Consider the following 15,372-nt stretch of genomic DNA (forward strand, 5'->3'; position numbering starts at 1 on the left):
ATAAAAATATTATATTCACAAAAATTATTGGAGCCACGATGAACACAAACTATGGCTTTGGAATTTTCAGGCTCTTTGAAATCATCCCACATCCATGAATAAAAAATACTAAAACGATTGGATGGAATTCCAATAATTGATCTTCTCTGAAAATGCCAAATGGGATGTTATCAAAAATCAAACCTTTCCTAACACAGTATGCCATACCCAGAACCAAAGCTAGAGTAGTTGGCATTGGTAAACCTTCAAAATATTTGGATTTGCCGGTGTTAGAATCCTTAGGCAGTTGAGCTACGGTTACATTGAATCTTGCTAGTCTTGCTAAACCGCAAAGAACAAAAAAAGATAGAATCATAACGTCAAATGTAGTTTGGAAGCCGATGGCAAAGGCAATTGCAGCTGGAGCAACACCGAAGGAAACCAAATCGGCCAAGGAGTCCAGTTCTTGGCCCATGAGAGACGATCTGTTCCTGAGACGAGCTACTCTACCGTCAAGGAAATCGAAACACATACCCAATAAGATGAAAAAATGTGCACGTTGAACGTAGTGAGGCTTACCTGTAAGCGTAAATCTCAGGCAGCTCACAATAGAGTAAAACCCAGAAAATCCATTCAGCATAGTGATATAATCTGCCATATGTAAATTCCTCATCATGCTGAAATGGTGCTCGTCGCTTGTGAATTTTTGTATATCGGTAGCATTTGGGGGAGCCAATGGAGTAGTGTTTATGGAAAATATACTCGAGGCTCTTCTGCTAAGTGTACCATCAACTTCTTCCGAAGAATACCCCTCATTCTCGTCTCTGTTATCTACAATAACATCTGTATCTTTGTGTGGGAATTCTTGAGGTGCGAAATCTTCATCTGAATCAACCATTTTTGTCTTTTTGTCGTTCTGTCGTTTTGCTCTAACGATCCAGTCTGATGAATGGCAAAAATAACAATTATTTCGAGAACGAAAAATGGATGAAACCCTTCCTTCCTTATTTATAACGTTTCCTTTAAAATTACGGATCTTCACTTTGAGATGGCCATGTGAAAGCTCAAGGTCGTGAGGGTGGTGCTGTGTGGACGTTTGAAGTGATTTCAAGCCGTTACAATAATGTGCCAAAAGGCATTGATTGGCACAGGATATTGTATACACCTGGAAGAAATGGGTTTGGTATTACAATTCTCTTCTATAACGCTACTAATTGATATACACATATCGTAACAATTGTGTGCATATATATACAGATCTATATATACATTAACTTACACGTAAATTCTGATAACAGTTTCATGGTTATACTAAAAAAAACCTAAAGAACATCTTCGCTTTTTAAATTTGCAAATGTGAGCTCTATAATTATATCTATTGCAGTGGAGTGTACAGTATTTGGGTCACGTATTTTTGTTTGTACCGGACGATCGACGCGACGCACAATGTATTATGCTTAATACTGCTTGTCGCCAGATGGTTCAATATAACATGGTTGGGGATGGGAAGGGCACCGGACGTATTATCAGTTTGTGCATTTGAGTAGCTGTTCAGGATGACGTTTTCTAAGTGTGGTGGCAGCTGTGGAGGAGTCAACCACGCCATATTTTGGTGATTGTTTTGTTGTTGATCAAGCGTTAAATAGTATTGCTCCATTACATTTGGGTCAGTAAAGACAGCAGGTATATCCTGAGTGTATTCTAAGTTAGGTTTAGACGGGGTTTCATCGTGAAAACGCGTGTAACCATCACCCATGTCATCCGGTTCCTTTTCTATCTCCAATGCAATTCTTGATCGGGCGCTCATTGGTCTCTTAGTCGACTGATTATCATCGGCATGATATGCCTTATTGTCCGTCACTTGCTGCTGAGGTTCATTAGTCCAGTCCGGTGGTGCACTCACTTCCATATAATTGACAAAATTACCCATTTGGTCAGTTGCGGTAGGTAAATAATCACTGAACCTTAGTTCATTGTCAACAATAAACCTAAAACGATGAGTACCTGGAGGCAATTGCAATTTTACATGCATGAGTCCTGGCTGTCCAGGCACTGGTACCAGCCCGATCATTTTTCTCCATCCAGTGAATGAACCGGTAACATACACTTTGTTACCCCCCTGTTGCCAAGTGATATCAACTGGAAACATCATTGCTCTTCCTTTTTTGTCCTCCCTGGCACTCTGTTGTTGTCCTTCTTGCTGTTGAGATGATTGGTTCTGAGACGCACTAGCTTGCTGAGGTGGTTGACAATCCATTTTTTGCAGGGTATTTGCAGTCATATCTGCATCATGACCGTCGCCTTCATTGCTGTCGATACTACTCGAACTACTAGCATCAATGTCATCATCAGATTCGAACCTCTCTCCAGAACCATTTTCTGCATGGTTTGAATATGGTGGTATTTCGTCATCGTCGTCATCATTAAAAATTAAACTCGATTTATGCCCTAGCGGTGGCTGAGCCTCTAATTCGTTTGGATTATCTACATTCATTTGGGAGAAAGTGTACGCCAAGGACGCCTCGTTGCTTGGGTTTGAGGTCGCATTGCTTTTATCAATCGTGGGGTTGCTAACTGCGGCACTTACATCTAACATGGAAGCATCCTTGTTTTCAGAGTTGTCGCCAGCCATATTCTCGTTTAACTAAGGTTATTGATTGCGCAGAGAATAGATTCTACAAATACCGATATACTAGTTCTCCTTTAGGTTGCTGTTTATTTGTAACTATAGTATTGACCCGAATTCTAGGTGAATGTTCTGTTATTGTTTTTCTTGCAAGGATTTTTCTTAAAGTGCTTCAAAGGGGACCAAATTTGGTCGCTCAAAAAAGAAAATCAGTGCAGAAAAAAACAGTGATGAAGATAAATCAAAAGAAGTGTAGGAAGTTGAGCTGTTTGCGAATGCAGCTTTATGAAGTGTATTATTATCGTATAGCTTTTCGAGCTGGGCTGTTAGAAAACGCCACACATGCTTTTCTAAAGGCTTTCCAGCATCTCCAATTGAAAAAGAAAAGATATATTTCATGTCTTGAAGAGTTTCTATATCATTGCTTTTTTTTTCTTGTCAACTATTTATTATTTGCTATTTAGTGTTAGTGGGAGTACAGTTGTTGAAAGTGTCAATTTGCTGTAGGATACTTCGTATGGATGGCAATGATACTTTGAGATTAGCAGCAAGTCCCCTTGCTTCTGTCCCGTCAACATTGTTGTCCTCATCATCTCCGGATATATGAAACTTTGCTCTTTCATGTAATCTTCCTCTGGAAACCACGCTCACCTTGCGCATATAACCGTTTCTGTCACCCTCTTGTGTTGTTGATGTCATATCCAGAAAGTTACGCGTGCTCGTATGCTTGGCCATGGCATCATCGTATCTAGGAGAAGCAAAGGACGTTGTGCTGCTCGATGAGGATATCGGTCTTGTGGTCTCGATCCCCTCTGCTCTCATGACTGGCGTGATCCTTTGTGAGGTAGTTGATAGCGGTCTGGTGAGTTTCTTCGATGACTGCGAGGTCCGGGAAAGTAGTGAGGAACTCGATCGACCTCTAGAGCTGGCTAACGAATCCAAACCACTCATGGCGCTCAAATTGTTTCTGCAATTTGAAAATATTGAAGAACCAGAAGACTGTTCTCTCAATGCCAAAGAACTGCTAGACGAAAGCACATGCGGTATGGATGTAGAACTATAAGAAAAACCAGTGCTGAGATACTGCAATGAAGAAGTGGAAGGATGCATCGATGCAATGGAAGCGATGGAAGCGCTTGAATGGTTGTTCGAGATCGGATGGGAGTCCTTCTGAATGCCTATAATAGGAATCAGAATCCCTGGTGTCTGTGTCTCCACGAAGCCATAACCACTATTAGTAGTTTGTATATTCAACTGATTGGAGCTTTGAGCAACCGAAATAAGAATGGGTGATATTTTAGAGTGGCTTGTCGTTGTACTTGAAACTCTTGTATTATCATTGAAGGTTGCTGAGATGATATTATTGGTTTCCACAACGGTCTTTTGACAGCCTTTAGATCTCAGCCCGCGGGGCCGCCTTTGAACGGTCCTAGTGTGTGTCCTAAAATGTCTTTTCAGCTCATCGCTTCTACTGAAACTCTTCGTACAGTTTTTAGACGAACATTTGTAGGGTTTCTCACCTGTGTGCGTTCTCACATGCCTCTTCTTGTGTTCCAATCTATGGAATCCTCGTGAACAAATTTCACATCTAAATGGTCTTCGGTCGTTATCCGAGGAGAAGCCGTTTTGCGTGGAATTCATATGAGATTAGAAAGAGAGATCACCGATATACACCTCCTAAGTAAAAAGAAAAAAAGAAAGAGAAGTTCTTTGATGTCTAGCTAGAATCCATAGCAAAAAGTCTTTCGTAGTTAGATCATATATACCAGGAAAAGAAAGAAGAAAAAACTAAAGAAAACTGAATCTATTTTGCACTTCAAGTATTCCTGGATTGAAAAAGCATGAAGAAAGCTGAATCATTAATACTCTGCGGAAAAACTAGTGCAGGATCTTAGGCGGGGTTCCCAAGAAATGATATTGCTGCGGCACAGTCTGTGTGTTTTTCCGAGCGCGCGCCGCCGTCTGAGTTTGTCCCCCCAGAACCCCCCCATACAAAAGGTTTTTCCGAAGAGCCCTCTAGTTTTTCCGAGATCTTTTACTCCTTTATTCACATTCTATTCGAATTGCGTAAGCATCTATGGCGTCTCACCATATTGAAATGAAAAAATGGTATAGACGCATTAGCTGTACACCGCCTTACAAATGGCTTGAAGGCAATTTGTTAATTAAGAAGCTAAATGTCCCCCGAACACTCGAGTTCTTGAAACACTTGATTTCATATCTGGAAGAACATGAAATAACATTTAGGTACAAGAATGAGTCTAATAAACTTCTTTATTAAATAAAACATGATTTTTTCTATTAACACAAATATGTACAAAAAAGTGTACTGAAAACTATTCTAGACAATGCTTTATCAAGATCATCTTCTTTTGAAGCCCGGTGGAGGTTGGAACTTCCTTGTTTGGGGAGGCGCTTCACTGTTAAACCTCGACCTGTTTGGGCCCTTGTTATCGCCGCTACTGCTGTACCTGCTCGACGATGGTTGTGCAGTCTCTCTATCAATGTTATTACCATATTTTACATTGGCTGCATTCGGTTTGACGATCTTTCCTGGCTTCTTCTCCTTATCTTTTCTTTGTTTGGTCTGCTTTAACGCTTGTTTCTTTTCCTTTTTATCCCTCACCACTCTTTCCTTTTTGGACATTAATGGCTTGTCCTCCACTAGCGTCGATAGAATTTGTTCTCCTCTTAAGATGGTCAGACCCAGCACCCTTTTTTCTACTTTGATATTCAAAGACGTCCCATTTTTGGAATCTTTTTTTGGTCTTAACTTATCCAGCTGAGTTTTGGGTACTCGTTCCTCTATACACTCGTTCAATACCAAATTCATGTGTTTATCAAACGCCATCAATTGCCCAATATAAACTCGGCCGTCTTGCGTGAGAACCCTCAGTTTATAATCGATCAGGTTTGCTAGTCGGCTGCCGTGTGCTACCTGTACTCTACTCATTTTCCTTGTGATTTCTCGAATCCTATTACACGAACTGTCCTGTTGCTCCTCTACCTTTGTTGCTCTTCTTTAATACTTCTTGAATGGGTTGGTTTTGTTATTTTTCATATTTTCACTTTGAATTTTTTCCCACATTACGGTGGGGAAAAAAGACTAAAAATGAATAAGTGTGATCCGTGGATATATACTAACAGACGTACTTGAGTGAGTGTCAATCACCAAAGTGGAAGGAAAGAGAGAAGCAATGGCCGAGGAAGCAAAGGACAAGCGTCTATTAGAAGAACAAAAAGAATCTACGGACACCAAGTCCGAAAAACCTGTAGAACCTAGGTCTAAAAGAAGAAGAAGAAGAAACTACGACGACTATGATGCTGAAGTAGCCAAAGAAGAGACCAAGGCTAAAAGCTACCCCGCAAAGAGCGAGAGAAATGAGGCTGCAGAAGACTCAGAGTCCGATATGGATGATGCCAAATTGGACGCCTTGATGGGCAATGAAGGGGAAGAAGAAGACGATGACTTGGCGGAAATAGATACGTCCAATATAATTACATCTGGAAGAAGAACACGCGGCAAAGTAATCGACTATAAGAAGACTGCGGAGGACCTGGACAAGAAGGAACTCAATGCTAACTCCAATGATGATGCAAAAAATGATGGAGAAGAAGACGACGATGAGGACGATGATTTCAGAGAACAATGAGTGAAAAGCAGCTGTACAGTCATCCTTTAATTGTAAACTCTGTCTTTTCCAATTTCTTATATGCGTTCTATATGTATATAAACTCTATGTTAAAAGAAAAACTGTAAAAATACTATAACGAAAGCAAACTATAAAGGGTCCAGATACAAAGGGGAGAAGAGACGCTTGCGTGCAGATGCGCAAGCGGTGCACGAAATTCCTTAGCAACAGTTATTCCCACTGCCGTTTTTGTTTTCGTTTGGAGTTGGTGTCAGACTAATTGTTGGACCATTTGGAGCAGACGCACCATTGACATTTCCGTTGGTACTGGAATCTCCAAGATCCATTTGGTGCTTGCTGACCTTTTGGTAGATAGTATTAATTAGTTCTTCGAAGGCCTCGTCAACATTCTCACTGTTCAAGGCACTCGTTTCTGTGAATAGCAGCTGGTTCTCCTGAGCAAAAGTCTTGGACTCTTCTGTAGGTACAGCACGTAAGTGAGCCAAATCAGACTTGTTCCCGATGAGGCCTACCGCGACGTTGTCGTCTGCGTTTTCCCTTAGCTCTGACAACCAGTGATTACAGTTCTCGTATGAGCTTGATTTACTGATATCGTAAACGATCAAGGCACCGACGGCCCCTCTATAATAAGCAGAAGTGATAGCTCTATAACGTTCCTGGCCCGCAGTATCCCAGATCTGCGCCTTAATCCTCTTACCATCAATCTCCAAGGTTCTGGTAGCGAATTCAACTCCAATGGTGGATTTGGAATCCATATTGAACTCGTTCTTCGTAAATCTTGACAATAGATTAGATTTCCCTACCCCAGAATCGCCGATCAGCACGATTTTAAATAGTAAGTCGTAGTCATACCCATAGTCCTCACTGCTCATTGTTCTAGTTCCCAAATGCCGTTAGAATTACTTTCCCGGCCTTGCAAAACCAATTCTAAATAAAGGTCAAAACTATTATTCATTTCTCTTGAAAAGTTTTGAGGTTCCCTCTTTCTCTAACTGGGCACCCGCACACCTCAGCAGTACGTGATATTCCGCATTGGAAAATAGTAAACAAACAACAAACGAGCCCAAACACAACGGCGACGTTAAGAGAACTGGCAGACAGAGACATCAAAACGGGCTACGTATAGCAAGATAAGACCAATTAGTGCAATTAGGTTTCCCTAGATTAAATTGACAGCTTTTTCCCGTCACTATGAGCCTGCCTGTTACGCCGGTTAAGAACAGCGTATACAGTGCATTTTCGATGGAACATGAGATGAACCAGGATCCAAGCCGTGATATACCGGATCCGCGTCAAAATGGACCTACCATTCCTCAAATTAATGATATGGAAAATCATGCCGTACCGCGGCTAGGCAAGAAACCCCAGGAGAATACACAATCGCAGGTTCGATTCTCTATTCCAGATCCAAACGTGCTGTCGCAAAACTCCCCGCTAAAAATTGTGTTTCCCAAGAGTGAAAATGACATCGAACGGAAGATGTCCACCTCATCATTGTTTATGAACAGCCACGGCCATTTAGTCGACATGCACTCCAAAGTACTTATCGATGTCCCAGAAGAAATTTGGCAATTTCATCATGGTAGAAAAATGAAAAGTGAAAAGAAGCATCGCAGAACCCGTTCTGACGTTAAATCCAATACAAGTGGGAATGTTAAATTGTCGAATCATTCCCGATCTAGATCCTTGCAGTCAATTATAGTGGATACAATGAACACATACCGCGCAGTCGATGCTGACTCCACTTTCAACGGCAATATAAGCAATGTTAGTCAAGTATCTCCATTGAATTTATCATTTGATAAACCTCCTCTTTTAACACCTGAAAAGCACTTGTATCTTACGCCTGAATCCCCGTTGAATAGATATCATCTGCCCGTGCCATTGGAAATATCTCTACCGCCCTACTTATCTCCAAAGAACAAGCATAAACAGAGAAACAGCTTAGTGTACGATGGAGACGGATACAGCCAATTTCAAGAAAGTAATACCTCATTGTCTACGGAATCATCTGTAGAACAGCCTTCATCGTCGTATTCAGAGGAAAACAATTCTATTCCATATGCCCATCACGACGTGTCCTTCGAATTGAGCAATGCCGATCCAGATAAGTTTCTTGGAATTGATGAAAATGCCAATGTAAATTTGAAAATTCAAAAGAAGAACCTGAAAAGTCCGCATCATAGCAAGGAGAAGACATGTGGGAGACGTGAAGAAGAAGATTTTTTTGAAAAAAATGAGTCTCTGAAGATTTTATCAACACCAAATAAACTAATAGACATCCCTGACTTAGAACGTATGACTTCTCCGCCAAGTACAGGTTTCAATGGCACCTTGAAGTTCTTCCAGCAATTCGAACCTCATGAAGAGCCAGCATCTCCAAATCACAGTGTTAACCGTAAATCACAGGACAACCTCGATATGTCATTCAAATTTCCCTGTGATATTGCTGGCAACAACATTGATAAAGCCCCTGCAAATAGGAATTCGGTGAACTCGAATAATGAAGACTTCCTAAAAATTGATAACTCGCCTGTAAACCAATCATTTGAGTCAAGAAGGCAAATGTTAATGGATTTGCAAAAATCACCCACAATCAATGATCCGAGATTGCATAAGCATAGGAGGAGTAGAAGCGTTCATAATATTGATGATACTTTCCTAGAGTTTGATGCAACGTCTACACCACCAGCTCCAGCATCAGCTCCAATACTTCCCGTTAAAGATTCTACTCCCTACACCTCACCTGAAATACCCAAAAGATCACCTCTGCGATTTAAATCTTCTGCGAATAGCCCAGATACGTCACCTAACAGCCAGCCACCTGACAACGTTTCCTTCCAGCAAGAAATGTCGGTCCCTTCGATTCAGATTATAGCAGATGAAACTACTTCGCGGGAGATAGAATCATCGATTGGATACCCAGAGAGCGAAGATGATCAACAACATTCCTCTATCAAAGACGCCGACCAATCTATTGCGATTATTGGTGAAATAAATGATAACCTATCGGTAGAGCTATTCAAACCGCTGTCTTCATTTACTTCATTCAGCCAACCAATAACGAACAATAAATCAACTCCTCTAAGTCAAGATCTTGCAGGCTCAGTGGGCAAGCAACCAACTTATGTGACTCCACATTCCGTTCCATTCAACGTTGTATCTCCCAAGAGACAAATATCAAATTCGGACAGCAGCAAATCCTCATCCTATAATTCTGAATTTTCCTCCAATACTGCTATTACAGATACGACATCCCAGCCTTCTATAGCGATTAACAGAACAGCTTTACAACAAAATCTTATAAACAATAAACAATTAAAAAAAAATAGTGGATTCTGCCCTCCACCCAAAAGGGACAGTTATTCGTTTCCCAGGAAAAAAGCTACGCCTGTAAAGAAAGGTGATTTGGAGTTCAATACTATTTATGAGAAAAGAGATGGCAAAATGGTTGAGGTTATCCTATTGGATGAAGATGAGGACATAAGCTTCAAAAAAGACAACAATGCCCCACGACCACCAACTAATCAAACTCAAAAGACTAAAGATGAGCAAGGGAAGAAAAGGCTAAGTCAGCACATCGAAGTCTTAGATATGTGTGAAAAGACAGCAGATGAGGCAAAAAAAATCATCTATCAATTGGTAAACGAAACCACTAAATATCCAGAAAAAGAACATTCAAAAAAGCAAATTAGATCAAGAGTACTCCCACCATTACCTTTTCCGCTGTATGATGAAAACGGGAATTCCTTGATCCCAAATAGGTACGAAAGGCATATTCACAATGACATTTCATCTCGGTGTAATCAAAGATAAAAAGATAGCACAAGATGCGAAATTTCTCGTAAACATGTTTGAGCGGTTATTTACCAAATCGTTTCAGGAAGGTCACCCTAAGTATTACTTAGCTTTCTGTCGTGAATTTTGAGTTTTTCATTGGACAATATTGATTTCATATATCTCAACAGGAGGAAAATTTTCTAATTTTGGTACTTCCAAAGAAAACTATATTCAGACTCATTTTTCTTCGTAAAAATATTAATAAATATGTATTATATCTACCGAAGATTATTCTTCGTATATGCAGTTCATTACAAATACAATCAGTACGCGAAACTTACAGGTCAGGCTATCAAGACAGAGATAAAGTGATAAACTTGCCTATATCCTTCTTGGCGAGCTCTGAACAGAAGATGAAGTTTCCTGAATTGGACTCAATGAATAATCGTTCATAAATTCTGGGTTAGGCTTATTGAATGAATTGGTCGGAGTAACAGTTTTCGGTAAAGTTGATGAGATCACATAATTGTCATTATCTTCTTCATCTGGCTCATTTAGAATTTGTTTCTGCTGAGGGGGAACATTTGAAGGCTCGACGTTCTGAGAAAAAGCTTGCATTTGATATTTGTTGTCTCTCTTCTGGGATGAAGACTTTCGAGAGAGTGAGTTACTGTCGTAGGTGTACAAATTGTTGCTATTGTTGAAGAATGTGACAGTCTTGTTAGTCAGTTCTATCTTATTTTTCATTGGAGATAATTCTTTGGCACCCTGGTTAATCGTCAATTTACCATTGAAGCTATGCGTGCCCCTAAAAGAAGATGACACAGACGAAAACAGAAGAGTATCTCTATTTCTAGAACCACGTCGTAAAGGTGATTTCAGCGCACCACGACTATTTGAATCGTCTCTTTCAGAGTCCGAAAAATTGAAATCCTCTGGTATACCATTGATCTCATCAATGTCATAGCGGTCATAATCCACAATCCTATTCTTCTGATTATATTCGTCCTCCTCAGCTTCATCAATGAAGAAAAGGTTACTCATTGGTCTGGGGACTTCTGAATCCAAATTACAATTCAAGTCATGGTACTTTAGCGACTGTGATCTTGCAGGTGGCGGAAGTGGTGGGGTGTTGAACTGCGGACTCGCACAAGAAAGTGGATTCAAATGAGTCGGGTCTATGAGTTGAAAAGGAGTTCTTAAGATACTATTAGCGTCATCATCATCATCATTAGTGGGTGCACTAGTTTCCGAACACATTGCTGAACCGCTCGCGGTTACCAAAATCTTGGCGGGTGTTTGAGGCAGTCGCAAATGAGAGTAATTGGAAATGCATGGCTCTAGATTGTTTTCTTGTGAGGCAGTTTCCAAAAAAGCTTGACATTTCGAATCATTGGATATTAGGTAATTGATATTGCTAGGTCTAGTGTCATCATCGCTTTCAATGCCACTTTCAATGTCATCAATATTAAATATATCCGAAAATGATTTGACTTTAGGCTTCGCGGTAGGAAGTTCGGGAGACGCTTTTGTAATAGAAATATGCTTAGTATCGTTTCTTGAATTATTTTCTTCCCGCGAAAAATTACCAATTGATTTCATCTCCGGCATCGTTACATTTTTATTAGATTGACTATAAATTGCTGGCGTTGGCTTTCCATTCAATACCGAACCACTGCCTCTACTGGAAACTTCATCCGAAAGCATATGTGATTCCAGTTCAGACTCACCCTCCTCGTCTTCATCGGACAAGTCAAAGAGGTCGTTGTATCTGTGAACGGGCTTCTTGACTGTTGTACTTTTTGGGAGCAACTCGTTATCACCGATTATCTCACCAAGAACGGCATCATCCTCATAGTCATCATTATAGTCATCGTCGCGGCTCTTCTCTATGCACTCTGATTCTTCCTGTTCTTCATTATCATCTTCGTCATCGGTCAAATCAAAAAGATCATTATACTTCTTAACTTTACTGTTAATCAAGGATTTCTCTTCGAATCCGGCTGACAAATGGTTCATATCATTTCCCTCAACATCGCTCTCATTATCTTCTATGCAGTTCATATCGTCATCAAAAATTTCGTCCTCATATAGATCGTCTATGTAGACATTAGCCGCTGGTTCTGGTTTGGAATAATACTTGACGGATGATGTTCTTACATTTATGCCAGCATATTCAAAAGAAAATTCCGACTCGTTGTCACCATCATCATCATCATCATAATCTTCTCCTTCTTCTTCTTCTTCGTCGGGCGTTTCTTCATCGCAATCACTGACTTTATACACCTTTGAGGTTCCATTAAGGGGATATTCGTCAGAATTATTCTCGAGGGAATATATGTCTTTCCTTTCTTTCTTCTCTAGATTGATTCTTACTTTTTTCTTAGTTAAACCTTCACTTTGTTCTTCATTTTTATTGACTTTTAAAGGTGGTGATAATAAATCACCGTGTCGTATCTTGGGAGATAGGGTGAGCGGCTGGCTATAAAAATCGGGGGATTTATTTATTAGTGATGCGGTTTCAGAGGAAGTTAAAGTAGACGCAGTAGTTACTCTTTCAATGTCCAGTATCTTTTCATCAGTTTGCTCATTGGAAGATTGATCATTATTGATGGTAGTTATAGAATTTCCGGAGAACGCCGCGGCTAGTAAGCTCATGTCCATTTGAGAAGCCTTTCCCAAGTTTATTATATCGTCATGAGAATGAATCCTTGCTTGTCTATTTCTATTCTTGGCCAGTGCTAGCGCATTATAAATATGCTGTTCCTTCCTCGGAAACTCGTCGTCTATATCATCATCGTCTTCCTGTTGCTTACTCTTGTTTTTGTTTGATATCCTTACGGCAGGTTCCAGATTAGACGATGATGTAGACGATATTGCATTTTCATTCCCAAGTAATGAATGTCTGAATTGTTTAGATGAAGTCGCGTCAGATGTATTTGATGCGGGGGAAGCAGGGTCGTTTAGTATAATAACATGCGGTTCAACCTTGGCGTCGCCCCAGGAATGAGTGATTGTGCCCTTGATAGCAGGCAAGGGGTCTGTGGCTTTATTAAGATCTCTTGTGGGAGAGGTTTTCTTGGGTATAGCAGATTCAACATCATTGTCGTGTTGCGAAAAAGAAGAGGTAGAAGAGGTGGGTAAAAGTGGCGGTGGCACCGGTAGTGGCGGTGCAACATTCTTCACAGGCGGATTCTGAAGGATGAATGTGCTAGATGTGGCTGGGTTCGAATTGACGGTTGAAGTAGCAGTTAAATGGGAGTTCAAATTCGAATTTGAAGTCTTCTTGAACAACTTCGAAGTCTTGTTAGCTAAACGATGAAAAGACTCAAATCCAGGCGAGTGCTTCGCTGTTGTAGGTATGTTGTCATAGTTCATTTGTGATGGAGTGGAGGGTAGAAAATCCAAAGAATCATTACTTGACCTCTGAGAGCTATTATTAGTATTGGTGCTGAAGTTGCTATGTCGTTTGGGACTTTCGTCAAAAGACGTGGACTTCTTATGGGCCTTTATGAAGGATCGCATAAGGAAAAATTACCACTTGTGTGTGTTTGCCTCCTATGCTGCAGATCCTTTTGGACAAAAACTGTTGCTTTATGCGAAGACGCAGTGTAACAGGCTTGAAGGAGGGGAGAAAGAAGGGAATAGGATAGATTAAAGCTAAAAGGAAGCAGTTGTACCTGGAATAATGACTGGTTACTCGGCCGTGAACAAGACTAGTTGAACACTTCACAATAACTATAGTTCGCCTGTTGGTAGCAGAGTGTATAATTGTAAATGCGTGCTTAGCAATTACCGTATTGTGTTTTGGTGAGTTACCAAAAGGGTAAAAAAAGACGCTTGAAGAGATTATGTCTTAAGAAGGCAATCAGGAGAAAAGGTTAAAATCCAAAGCGGCCAATCTACGGCCTATTTGAGATTAGTGCAGCAAACCACTACCCGGCCTGAGCGATACTTCGGGTGTGTGGGTGAGGAGGGGGGTAAGGAAAGATATTGATTTGAAGAAACGTTAGAAGAGATGAGCTACATATCACTTACTAATCCCATTATTCAATTAAAACTTTCAAAAAAAAAAAATCAATGGATGCATTCAGCTTAAAGAAAGATAATCGAAAGAAGTTCCAGGACAAACAGAAACTGAAACGAAAGCATGCTACACCCAGCGATAGAAAATACCGGGTATTGAACCGCCAAAAGGAGGAGGAGGCCGCCACCGAGGAGCAAGAGCAAGAACAGCCTGCTCTGGAGTCTAACGAGGTCAGATACTACGAGGACCCATCGCTGGCGCTGGAGGACCCGCGCACCGCAGCGACCAGTGCAGAGGCGAACAGGGTGCTGAGGGGCGTCCTCAGAAACCGTCTTCAGCAGGGTGACGGCAACCCCGGGGTCGATGAGGCCGCCAACACCGATGCATTGAAGATCAAAGACCTCAAACAGATGGGTGTCGCTGAACTCAACCGTTGGCTTGGCCGGGAAAATGCAACAACAACGGCAACGGCGGCTGCGCCGCCGGCTGCACCACACGTGGAAAGTGAGCAGGATCCTGTTAGCCAGAAGATACTTTCTCGTTCGGCCGATCTACCGGAAGATCTAGAGACGGACCAAGATTTTTTAGATGGACTGCTCTAATCGCGCGGCACGGCGGTACTGCGTGGAAGATAGCCAGCCCCCCCCCTTTTTTTTTCTTCTCTATTCTCTACATTTCTTTTTCTTTGGTTTCGTACCCGCACTTATAAAAGAACACTCTTGTAAACACGGAAAAACGGCCTCCTCGATAGATAAACAAAAACGCCACCACTACGTATAACGTTATATACTTAATCACACTATATTACACAATAGTAAATCTCTCCAATAATGGGCCCCGATACAAAACACTTCGCAAACATCAAGATTCTTAACAAGAAAAGCTCACCTCCCACTAAGGAACACATCCGACCCAGGAAACCTCAAATTATAGTCCCACCAGCGCAAAACCTGCCCAACGGTGAGAAGCCAAACTTCGGCAAGTCTGCGAAGCAACACCGAGAACCCAGTGAACGCACTTCCAAGGCAAGACACGATGATGCCAAAGCGACGATGGTCACGGTCAACATAGATGCCTTTCTGAGCGATAAGTCCCCTAAAAAAAACTCGTCCAAGAATAAAAAGAAAAAATCAAAACACCACCACAACGCGGCGGAGGTGGTCGACTCCAAACCGCATGGAGCCGCCAATGCCGTGTTTGCTGGTGCTTCTTTCACGACTGATATCCCACATGAAGCAGCGTTACCCAAGCCTAGTTTTGTTTGAGTAGCCCCACACACACTATGATACTTGTATTTACCCTTCTAT

General features: G+C 41.2%; 10 protein-coding genes across 10 annotated transcripts; 4 read left to right on the forward strand and 6 right to left on the reverse strand.

The window, feature by feature from the left end:
- Positions 1-49: 49 nt before the first annotated feature.
- CHO1 (CDP-diacylglycerol-serine O-phosphatidyltransferase) lies at positions 50-877 on the reverse strand (the record flags this gene model as incomplete). Its single annotated transcript, XM_056227422.1, has 1 exon — positions 50-877. The coding sequence occupies one exon, from the start codon at positions 875-877 to the stop codon at positions 50-52; it is 828 nt and encodes a 275-aa protein (XP_056087245.1).
- Positions 878-1,354: 477 nt separating this feature from the next.
- GAL83 (Gal83p) lies at positions 1,355-2,611 on the reverse strand (the record flags this gene model as incomplete). The annotated part of the gene is made up of 1 exon (XM_056227423.1): positions 1,355-2,611. The coding sequence occupies one exon, from the start codon at positions 2,609-2,611 to the stop codon at positions 1,355-1,357; it is 1,257 nt and encodes a 418-aa protein (XP_056087246.1).
- A 450-nt stretch (positions 2,612-3,061) lies between these two features.
- MIG3 (Mig3p) lies at positions 3,062-4,246 on the reverse strand (the record flags this gene model as incomplete). Its single annotated transcript, XM_056227424.1, has 1 exon — positions 3,062-4,246. The coding sequence occupies one exon, from the start codon at positions 4,244-4,246 to the stop codon at positions 3,062-3,064; it is 1,185 nt and encodes a 394-aa protein (XP_056087247.1).
- A 721-nt stretch (positions 4,247-4,967) lies between these two features.
- Positions 4,968-5,558, reverse strand: SMB1 (mRNA splicing protein SMB1; the record flags this gene model as incomplete). Its single annotated transcript, XM_056227425.1, has 1 exon — positions 4,968-5,558. The coding sequence occupies one exon, from the start codon at positions 5,556-5,558 to the stop codon at positions 4,968-4,970; it is 591 nt and encodes a 196-aa protein (XP_056087248.1).
- Positions 5,559-5,802: 244 nt separating this feature from the next.
- Positions 5,803-6,258, forward strand: CHZ1 (Chz1p; the record flags this gene model as incomplete). Its single annotated transcript, XM_056227427.1, has 1 exon — positions 5,803-6,258. The coding sequence occupies one exon, from the start codon at positions 5,803-5,805 to the stop codon at positions 6,256-6,258; it is 456 nt and encodes a 151-aa protein (XP_056087249.1).
- A 200-nt stretch (positions 6,259-6,458) lies between these two features.
- On the reverse strand, positions 6,459-7,130 carry YPT31 (Rab family GTPase YPT31; the record flags this gene model as incomplete). The annotated part of the gene is made up of 1 exon (XM_056227428.1): positions 6,459-7,130. The coding sequence occupies one exon, from the start codon at positions 7,128-7,130 to the stop codon at positions 6,459-6,461; it is 672 nt and encodes a 223-aa protein (XP_056087250.1).
- Positions 7,131-7,449: 319 nt separating this feature from the next.
- FIR1 (Fir1p) lies at positions 7,450-10,074 on the forward strand (the record flags this gene model as incomplete). The annotated part of the gene is made up of 1 exon (XM_056227429.1): positions 7,450-10,074. One exon carries the CDS (start codon positions 7,450-7,452, stop codon positions 10,072-10,074), a length of 2,625 nt encoding a protein of 874 aa, XP_056087251.1.
- Positions 10,075-10,419: 345 nt separating this feature from the next.
- On the reverse strand, positions 10,420-13,563 carry ZRG8 (Zrg8p; the record flags this gene model as incomplete). Its single annotated transcript, XM_056227430.1, has 1 exon — positions 10,420-13,563. One exon carries the CDS (start codon positions 13,561-13,563, stop codon positions 10,420-10,422), a length of 3,144 nt encoding a protein of 1,047 aa, XP_056087252.1.
- Positions 13,564-14,118: 555 nt separating this feature from the next.
- SKDI05G1060 (uncharacterized protein) lies at positions 14,119-14,667 on the forward strand (the record flags this gene model as incomplete). The annotated part of the gene is made up of 1 exon (XM_056227431.1): positions 14,119-14,667. One exon carries the CDS (start codon positions 14,119-14,121, stop codon positions 14,665-14,667), a length of 549 nt encoding a protein of 182 aa, XP_056087253.1.
- A 228-nt stretch (positions 14,668-14,895) lies between these two features.
- Positions 14,896-15,330, forward strand: EDC2 (Edc2p; the record flags this gene model as incomplete). Its single annotated transcript, XM_056227432.1, has 1 exon — positions 14,896-15,330. One exon carries the CDS (start codon positions 14,896-14,898, stop codon positions 15,328-15,330), a length of 435 nt encoding a protein of 144 aa, XP_056087254.1.
- Positions 15,331-15,372: the final 42 nt, after the last annotated feature.

This window comes from Saccharomyces kudriavzevii (genome assembly GCF_947243775.1).
Source record: "Saccharomyces kudriavzevii IFO 1802 strain IFO1802 genome assembly, chromosome: 5".
Classification (NCBI taxonomy): domain Eukaryota; kingdom Fungi; phylum Ascomycota; class Saccharomycetes; order Saccharomycetales; family Saccharomycetaceae; genus Saccharomyces; species Saccharomyces kudriavzevii.